The sequence below is a fragment of the Enhydra lutris genome, unplaced genomic scaffold (genome assembly GCF_002288905.1).
Source record: "Enhydra lutris kenyoni isolate GAN:26980312 unplaced genomic scaffold, ASM228890v2 scaffoldscaffold31, whole genome shotgun sequence".
Taxonomy (NCBI): domain Eukaryota; kingdom Metazoa; phylum Chordata; class Mammalia; order Carnivora; family Mustelidae; genus Enhydra; species Enhydra lutris.
Genome location: NW_019154115.1, coordinates 20,724,412 through 20,734,454, shown reverse-complemented (window position 1 = coordinate 20,734,454; position 10,043 = coordinate 20,724,412). Strand labels below are relative to the sequence as shown.

Genomic DNA, 10,043 nt, shown 5'->3' with positions numbered 1-10,043 from the left:
ACTTTCAGAAGTTCTTAAATGGACTTGAAAGAAAGAGTGCCGGCTTCAGAGTGAAGAGACCGGATTCTGGTCTGGCCTCACTTCTAACTTGCTGTGTGACTTTAAGTTTCAGTTGCTTCGGCTGCTGAGTGAGAGAAATAGATGAGATCAAAGGCTTGCCAGGGAGCCCTAGTCGAGGTGCCTGGGTCATCACCTTGGAAACCATATCGAGGGAAAAGGGATGGCCCCATGGGGTCCCATTTCTCTTCACTCAGAGTGGCCCCACTTGTATCTGCTTTCTACTCTGAGCATCCTTGCCAGATGCTGCCTTAGCCCAGGTTCCCTAGAAGCAGAGCTCGAGGCAGAGTGTGTGTGCTGCCACTTGGTGAGGGAGTGCAGTGCCAGGGAAGCTGCAGTGAGGAAAAGGGGTGAGACAGATGAGGACAGAGAGATTTACTGAGGTGGCCACCATGAGCATCAATGATGCTAGATGCCCCTGCCCCCCCAAATGTCCATGCAATTTGAGAGCACATGAAGATAATGTTCTTAAGGAGCTCTGGTGGGACAGGAAAGAGAGGGACTGATAATCCCACTGGGCAGGGGGTGGGGGGGGGCGTGGTATTCATCATGTTCGTTTGGGCAGGCCTGGCCCCTGCTGCTAGCCTGGGCTCCCCTCCATTCAGGGCACAGCTGCCGGCTCCAGATGGGAGGTAGATTTGTTAGTATTTAAGGGATTGGAGGATTAAATGGGCCAGAGAAGCTTCCTCCACACAGCCTCATCCTCTAATGGCTGGAAGCCCAACCCTGGTGTTATTAATTTGATATTACATCATAGGCACTTCATGCCCCTTCCTTTCAAGCCCAGAAGGCTTGCAAAACCAGCAGAGAATAAGAGATTGGGGTCAGAGCCGGATGCCTCAATCCTTCTTCTCTGGCATATACATAGAGCAATCTGTAGAAGGAAGAGCAGACTGTCCCAAACCAAACCTGGGATCCAGTCTGAGCATTGTTGGCTGACCTTGGGGATGCTATTTCAGCTCAGGATACTGGCTTTCTCTGCTGCAAAATAGGGACATCAGAGCAAATGAAAGAAAAAATGCTATAAAGCCAATGTGCCCTTTTGTGTGGCTGGGGTGGGCACCAGGATGTGCGGCCTGTGGGCTGCTGTGCACCATGGGGGGGGGTGCCAATGGAAAATGACCCCAAGACAGGCCCCAGTCACAGCCAAGATAGGACATGGGCTCCGATCAAAATGAGAAGGAATAAAACTCTGTAAAAGTCTGCCAAAGGAAAGCACAGGCAAGAAAATGGAATGGAAATAGGCTCAAATCCATCATCTCGCTCAGGAAACATCAGGTTCAGGGTCAGACTATGGTAAAGAACAAACCCACCAGCGCGAGGCTCTGTGCCAAGCACTCCATCTCCATGACATCATGAAATCATCACAGCCCTAGTGCAGTACATGCAACAGGCTTCTCCTTGTCACAGATGAGGAAACTGAGGCTGGGAGGGGTTGAGCAATTTACCCGAGTGTCACAGCTAGTTAGGACCAATACCAGGACTGAAACCCAGGCAGTCTGCTTCCTGATTGTTCTCGGGCTTTGCCCTTTATTCTTTCCTCTCCCCGGGACATATCTCCCAAGCAGCCTCTTAGGGTCAGATTACCATCGGTATTCCCCTGATTCACGAGTCAGTCTGCCCTGTTCCCAGGTCTGGCCTAAGCTTCAGATCCGTGGGCCCAACAGCCTTCCTGACCCACCTCAAGTATTCTTCCAAGGAATTCTCATTTATCCTAAACTTGCTTTAACCCACTTCCCAGAGGGCGCCTCTACCACCCACCCAGCTGTAGAACATAGCCAGAGCCTGAACTTTTCTCTCCTCACCCCTGACACCCAAGGTCCCACCATGGTACCCTCCATACAACTGAGGTCATCAACTTTCTAGCAGTGCAGGACCCTCACTAGAACAAATGCACGTCATGTGCTCCACCTGGAGGTCTCTGGTCCTGCCTCTTCTCATCTACCCTACACTAAAATGCAAACATGATGGTGCTACTTCCCTACCCCAGAACTCTTGAACTGCTTCCGGTTGTTCCCAGGACAGAGGCCCTCTTCATCTGAACCCTTCCCCAGGCCCATTGCCCTTCCTCCTGCACTCTGCTGCTCTGGCTGAAATTTTCTTTCTTCCAGACAACAGCTTCTTTCTAGATGCTAATCCTCCTGCCTGGCTGCTCCCTCTGCCTGGAACACTTTGCTACATTCCCTGTGTTCCCTCCACTGCTGCTCAGACTTCATTGTCAGCTCAGAATTCCAAAGTCACAACTGGGATGTTGGTCTTCCAGAAGCCAGGTCTGATCCCAACCGCTCTAAGTCTATATTCACACCTCAATACTTTTCTCACCACACCCTTTACCAATGCCCCTTTCCCACCACCAGTGTAGGCCTTACTAGAGCTGGGTTTGTCATTCCTGTCGACACAGTGAGCTGCTCACAGCAGGGAGTTAATACCTGTTTGGAAGGGAGAGAGAGCAAGTGACTTTTCCAAAGCCACAAAGTCCAAGAGAGTGACAAATCCATAATTAGAATCTGCATCAATCTACTCCAGGCCACCCCGACTTGGAAGGAATTCGCTGCTCCTCTCTGTCCTACCCTCTAATCCCGACCATTATTTAATTCCTAGCGTCAAGTGCCACAGAGGTGTCATTTTATGAAGCGAAATCTTCCATCTGAAAAAGGAAAGCGCGTAGCGCAGGGTGGGAGGACATAATTCCCCCCCGCCCCCGCCCCTGTCCTCAAGGACAAGGGAAATCCAGCCTTAGCATCTGGATCTTACCCCTGGTCCCTATGCCGTCCCCCCAACCCCGCTCCACCAGTATCCGGGCCTCAGCCAGCCAAGGCCAAGCTTCCCGCCCGGACGTCATCGGCGACCCCAGCAACGCCCAGCCTCCACAGGGCCACACTACAAGCGTCGCACGCGCAGGCCAGTGCCCCGCTCCCCGTCGGGAACGCCACCAGCAGGCAGTCCCTTGAACCCCTGGCGGGGCGCGCTCCGCCTCCCCCGCTCCATCAGTCCCTCCCCCCCGGCGCCGGCCCCGCCCCCCGAGCCCCGCCCCCCGAGCCCCGCCCCCGCCCGTGCTTCCCGGGCTGCGCGCTCCCTCGCACGTACGCCCCTGTCCGCCCCGGTCCGCCCCTTGCTCGGTGTCGGCGCTTTCCGCGGCCGCCGGGCCCGCAAAGTGCTTCCGCAAGTCGGAAAGCGGGCGGAGACCCCGGCCGCCGGCGGGGCAGCCATGGAGGCAGCGGCGCGGAGGCGGCAGCATCCGGGAGCGGCGGGTGGCGCGGCCGCGCAGCCGGGCGCCTCCTTCCTCCAGGCCAGGTGGGCGCGCGCCGGCGCGGGGAGCGAGGCCGCGGCCCGCACGTGACGCGGGGCGGGCGGCTGGGACCGGGTTGGAGAAGCCCCGGGTGGGCCGGGGACTGCCGCTGGAGTCCGATTGCTCTGCGCGGCACTCGCTGCGCCCTGGCGCGTGGGCCGCGTCTCCACAGCCCTTTCTCTTCATGGGGACGCCCCGGGACCAGGCAGGCTCGGCAGCCCCCGCCTCCCGGCACGGCTTGGGACAAGCTTCTGACGATACTAGTCTAGGGGTCCAAGAAATTCGGGGTGGGGGAGGCGTGCCCCAGGTTCCCGGCGCACACTGCCCGCAACGCACTTGCACGCCCTGGGCGCCACCAAACTCTTGGGGTCCCTCCAAGCGGAATAGGAGTTGGATTCTGGTGTCAGTGGGGAGGCTCGCTTCTTATCCCAAGAATGTGAGAATGGAAATTCAGGAGACCGTGAAGTGTGTGGAAGCTCCCTTCCCGAGAAAGAACGACGAAGGGCTTTTCTCATTCGTTCGGCTGTTCCTTCTCTCACTAAGGGGAAGAAGTTACAGGTTTATGTAGTTGAGACCAGGAGGGGCAGAAGAAGCTCGGAAACCATCTTTTAGTCTTTCCCTCCATTCAGCCTTCATCCTGTTGTATAGGCCAGAAAGCATCTTCCGTGTGCCCCGTGCTGTGGAGGCATGAAAGGGGTGGGCAACGTGAAGCCAGAAGAGGCTGAGAGGTCATCTTGGAATGCTTCGTGGAGGAGGAGGTGGCACTTGAGCTTAGTCTCCGAGTATTCAGTAGGGCACTCCGAGGAAGGGCTCTTCCAGTGGGGGGAGGAGGTGGTGGAAAGTTTGGGGAGAGTCACGTGGTCAGTGGTTCTGGAGCTTTCTGGTGTACAGCGGCCAGGGGAAGTGAACTTACTGGGAAGGGCCTTTCCTGGCAGCATGGCTGGGACTAGAGTGAAGGCCTGGACTGCAAGTTTTAAGGAAATTTAAGGAGACGCTCACTCTCGGCACCGTTCGCCTACTTAAATGTTAAGCCCTATGTGCCTCACTCGCCTCACCCTAGTTCCAGCCCTAAATGGTAGGTTAAAAATGCAGCCTTTTTCTGGTAAGCACAGGGGAGCCATGGAAGGTTTTTGAGCAGGAGTGTGCTCAGAGTCAATTTTAGGAAGTTTGTGGTATGGTTTGGTATGAGGGAAGAAGTCTGAGAGACTTGGCTGTGCGGATAGCTCTTTCTCCTGCTACAGAGGGTCCTCTGGGTTCTGGATCCTCTTCAGCTTGGGGGTCTTTGACTGCCCTGAACAGTGGTGGCCGATTTAGAACAATCTGTGGGTATCAGATATGATCCCACTTTATCTCATATGTGGGGCTTCCTTATGCGGTATCTGACTCAGTCTTTTTCCTGTTTTGTATGTGGAAACATATACATATTTTGTATATGTGCAAAAACGTTTTGTGTTTGAGGCCCAGAGAGGTTACATCATTTGCTGGCAAGAGCCAGGGTCTAAACCCAGGGCTTCTGTTCTGTTCCACTTGGGCTGCTGAGGAGTAGTGTGCCTCTTTCCTCCTGTAGGAGCTCACTACCAGCCAGGGTGCTCCCTGGGGGTGGCACAAGGACTGACTCACTTCCAGGGTTTGCCCACCACCCTTGTAGCATACCTGTAGGATCATTTTCAGTACCACTGTTGATTAAGACAGTAGGTAGAATCAACCTGTCCGGTTCCTAAGATGCTTGGACTTCCTTCGCTGCATCCATGCTTTGCTTACACGCCTCTAATGACACAGTGTTCACTATCTTTCGAAGTAGCCCATTCCGGTTTCTGCCTGCTCTGTTGATAGTTTCTGTATTGCTATCAAAGTAATACATGCCTATTGTTAAATAGCACAGAAGGGCTTAGAGTAAAAAGCAGTGGTTCTCCGTTCCACCTTTCCCTGGCACCGGAGATAACCACAGTAGCCTCTCTTAGCCTTTTCTACTAGAATTAAATTCATATTTTAAATAATATCAACAAATACTGTGTAACACTTTCCATGAACCAGAGCCCACTCTAAAGTTTTGCATGTAATAATTCAACCACAACTCTTGAGATAGGATCTACTGTTAACCACTCATTTTATAGATGAGAACATTGAGGCCCAAGAGAGGTTAAGGAACTTGCTCAAGATGTGATTGGTGGCAAAGCTAGGATGTGAACCTAGGTGGTCTCTGAAGTCCATATCCTTTTTAAAAAAAAATTAACATATAGTGTATTATTTGCCCCAGGGTTACAGGTCTGTGAATCATCAGGCTTACATATTTCACAGCACTCACCATAGCACATACCCTCCCCGATGTCCATCACCCAGCCACCCCATCCGTACCCTCCTCCCCTGGGCAACCCTCAGTTTGTTTGGTGAGATTAAGAGTTTCTTATGGTTTGTCTCCCTCCTGATCCCATCTTGTTTCATTTCTTCCTTCCCTACCCCCCCCCCCCCCCCCCCGCACTGCCTTTCAAATTCCCCATATCAGAGAGATCATATGATAATTGTCTTTCTCTGATTGACTTATTTCACTCAGCATAATACCCTCTAGTTCCATCCAGGTCATTGCAAATGATAAGATTTTGTTTCTTTTGATGGCTGCATAGTATTCCATTGTATATATACACCACATCTTCTTTATCCATTCATCTGTTGATAGACATCTGGGCTCTTTCCATAGTTTGGCTATTGTGGACATTGCTGCTATAAACATTGGGGTGCACATGCCCCTTCGGATCCCTACATTTGTATCTTTGGGGTAAATACCCAGTAGTGCAATTGCTGGGTCGTAGGGTAGCTCTTTTTTCAACTTTTTGGGGAACCTCCATGCTGTTTTCCAGAGTGGCTGCACCAGCTTGCATTCCCACCAACAGGGTGGGAGAGTTACCCTGTCTCTGCATCCTCACCAGCATCTGTCATTTCCTGACTTGTAATTTTAGCCATTCTGACTGGTGGGAGGTGGTATCTCATCGTGGTTTTGATTTGTATTTCCCTGATGCCGAGTGATGTGGAGCAGTTTTTCGTGTGTCTGTTGGCCACCTGGATGTCTTCTTTGCAGAAATGTCTGTTCATGTCCTCTGCCCATTTTTTATTGGATTATTTGTTCTTCGGGTGTTGAGTTTGATAAGTTCTTTATAGATTTTGGATACTAGCCCTTTATCTGATATGTCATTTGCAGATATTTTATCCCATTCTGTTAGTTGTCTTTCGGTTTTGTTGACTATTTCCTTTGCTGTTTGTAAAAGCTTTTCATTTTGATGAAGTCCCAGTACTTCATTTTTGCCCTTGCTTCCCTTGCCTTCAGCGATGTTTCTAGGAAAAAGTTGCTGTGGCTGAGGTCGAAGAGGTTGCTGCCTGTGTTCTCCTCTAGGATTTTGATGGATTCTTGTCTCACATTGAGGTCTTCCATCCATTTTGAGTCTATTTTTGTATGTGGTGTAAGGAAATGGTCCAGTTTCAGTCTTCTGCATGTGGCTGTCCAATTTTCCTAACACCATTTGTTGAAGAGACCGTCTTTTTCCCATTGGCGAAGTCCATATTCTTAAAAGCTATGCTTAACTGCCATTTCTTGATTTATCATTTTTTAAAAAGATTTTATTTATTTATTTATTTATTTATTTGAGAGAGAGAGAGAGAGAGAGCGTGCGCACAAGCAGAAGGAGCAGCAATGGGTGGGGGAGAAGCGGCCTCCCCGCTGAGCAGGGAGCCTGATACAGGGCTTGATCCCAGGACCCCAGGATCATGATCTGAGCCAAAGGCAGACAGTTAACCAACTGAGCCACTTAGGTACCCCTTGATTTATCATTTGTAGCTTCTAAGATAATATTTGCTGATTTCTTGTTAGATTTGCCTCACTTCTACCTCCCTCATCTTCACAAGATGTTTCTTTTCATCTGTTCTCGGTTTTTAAACTATTCTTAGTTCTTCTGTTAACCTTTGTAGCCTTAGGGAACATGCATACACCATTTATTTCCTTTCTCGGGAAGTATGGGTGCTATCTCGATTCCTTTTTCAGAGGAGAGTAATAATCCCCTACCCTAACATTTGACTTTCCCTACCCTCTCCTCTAACGCCTGTACTCTTTAGTTCTGCTCTCATGTTCTCAAGGTTAATGACATTTACCTGCTGTTTTTAGGCATAGTTGTCTTCCATGTTTTGGGTGTGCACGGATTCTAAACTTTGAAAGTCTGTATACGGTGTTTTTATTAGTCAAGCTATGTAAACGTTCCCTACAAAGCCGAGGAATGTTTAACAGTGCCATATGCTGACTTCTATTGTTTTTTGTTTTTCCTGGGGTTTCTAGTTGCCTTATCTTTTCCCCTCTTAATATTTGCCTTCATTTTCTCATTTTTTTGTTCAGGCTTTCCATCGTGTCAGGTATTTTACCATTCTTTATGTAGAACCGAAATTAATCCTTCTGTAGTTCCCATTTATGGGTCCCTGTTTGACTCCACCATGGCTGCCTCCTTCCTTTTCTGCCAGACAATCCTGCAGATGCTGACTGCTTTGAATATTTCAGCTGTACGTTATGTATTCCCCACCTGTCATGGTATCAGGTCCCCCCATATGGTAGACTCATAAAGCTGTGGAGGGGAGAGAAGGCCATCCTTGTCTGGGGTTACCTGCCATTCACTGGTGTTCTTGGCTGCGGTTTCTGATGACAGATCGAGAGCTGGCACAGGCTGGGGGCCCGGTATATGAAGTCTGTGGTCAGGAACTTGGGACAGGCTTGAGGTTGCTCATCCCCAGGACAAGGACTAGGGGAGAGGATGCCTTCACCCTCCCTAATCTGCCTCCTCTGGTCACAGTCCCAACAGAAGAAAACCAGTCAGATGCTAACCAGTCTCGATTTCCAGGTCGAGTGCCCTGTATCTGCCCTTTTTCTTGCTGACTGCTGAGCCAGGCTGCACTACTGACAGGGATCCCCATTAGCTGAGATGCCCCCTTGGGTAAAGGAGGAAACAGTTACTGACCCCCTAGTATATGCTAGGTATCCACAGCTTCCAGAGACCCATATCTAAGCGCTTCCCCAGGCTTTCAAAATACTTTTCTCCTCTGTAGCAAACATCCTACTCCTTGTCCAGTTTGGAGGTTTCCAGAATAAAACACTGAGGGTTGTTATCCTCTTTCTCCTACCACGTTCTTCAGGCCTGGAGGTTCTCACCATCTGCTTTTTTTTTTTTTTTTTAGATTTTATTTATTTAATTGACAGATAGAGATCCCAAGTAGGCAGAGAGGCAGGCGGAGAGAGAGAGGAGGGTTCCTTTCATCTTTTCATCTATTCTCAACAGGCTCCCTGCTGAGCAGAGAGCCCTGGGATCATGACCGGAGCCGAAGGCAGAGGCTTTAACCCACCGAGCCACCCAGGCACCCTCACCATCTGCTTTTTGAGGCCTTGATTGACAGTCACTAAGGGGAAGGGCAAGTGGACCCTCTAAGACAGTCCCTCAGCTCAGACCCATCTCAGAGCAGTCCTGACAGTGAGTTTCTATCTGCCCATTCTGAAGCCCAGCTAGTCCCTTACTTCTCTTCCTCTCTGTTAATAAGCACAGGCATTCACCTCCATGCAGCGCCTTCCTTCCCTTCCACCCAGGCCTTCGATCCCACTCTCCTGCCTTTCTGCCTTCTTAAATCTACCCATCCATGCTTTCAAGCTCTCTTCCTTCATGCAGGCCTTGCCTGCCGCCCCAGGCCTTACTGACCCTCTCTTCATATGGCACATAGTTTATTATAATACAGAAGAGGAAACACAGTTCTTGAGTTCATATAGGTTTGAATTTATGCTGTTCAAGACCCTGGGTTGCAAGTGACATAAAGCCAGGTGTGAACTATAGTGCCCTTAGCAAAAAGGAATGTATTAGCTCTTGTGGCCAACCCATTATGTGGGGGCTGCCCAGAACTCTCAGGGCTTTTCCTCTTCCTTTCCCCTGGTTTTCTCTGCAGGCTTCGTTCTCGCCTGACTGTCCTTTGAGGCTGGTACCTTGGCCACAGGCAGCCCTGAACTTGCATGCTAAGCACCCCAGAAAGGAAGGCACTCCTTCCACCAACTCTAGTTGGTAAAGTCCTCCTGGGCTGGCTTAGGTCACCGGCACTCTCTGTGGCCAAGGAAACATCATCTTTTACTAGAAGCATGGAGTGGGAAATAGACTGACAAAAGGAGTAGTTGATTTAGAGCCTATGTGGGTGATTGAAGCACTTAGCCCCTGTAAGCCTCAGTACCCTCATCCATCACACAAGAGGGGAGCAACCTCCCGGTATTGCCGCGAGCATTCGGTGAGATGATGCAGGTGAAGCACAGTACCGGGGGGGGGGGGGGGCGGGGGCTAGCACGGCACCAAGTACAAGGGACAGGAAGGCTTAGTTGACCCAAGAAAGGCCCCCCCCCAACCCATCCTGTCTTGCCTGCCATCAGAGGATGATGAGAACCCCCCCCACTCCCCCCACACACCCCCTCCCCAGGAGCTTGCCCCTCTGCCTCTGGGCTGCTCTACCGGCCCCCTGTGGGCCATTCTTCAATTGGCTGAAAAGGATTACAGAAGCAACAGTAGCCCTGAGAAGAGGAAGACCTTCATGTCGCCGCCTCTCAGCTAATATCTGCCAGTAAAAAGAATGAATAACTAGTAATTGAGATGGTTTAATTTTTCTTTTTTTATTTTTTAAGACATTTTGTTTATTTATTTGA

At 50.5% G+C, this 10,043-nt stretch overlaps 1 protein-coding gene across 1 annotated transcript in view; it reads left to right on the top strand.

Annotated features, from left to right (window-relative positions):
• The first annotated feature begins 3,170 nt into the window (after positions 1-3,170).
• LOC111153312 (CLN6, transmembrane ER protein) overlaps positions 3,171-10,043 on the top strand; it is a 22,056-nt gene continuing 15,183 nt past the window's right edge. The window contains exon 1 of the mRNA XM_022512256.1: positions 3,171-3,351. Coding sequence (XP_022367964.1) covers positions 3,266-3,351 — 86 coding nt within the window. The 5' untranslated portion in view covers positions 3,171-3,265. The remainder of the gene's footprint in view (positions 3,352-10,043) is intronic.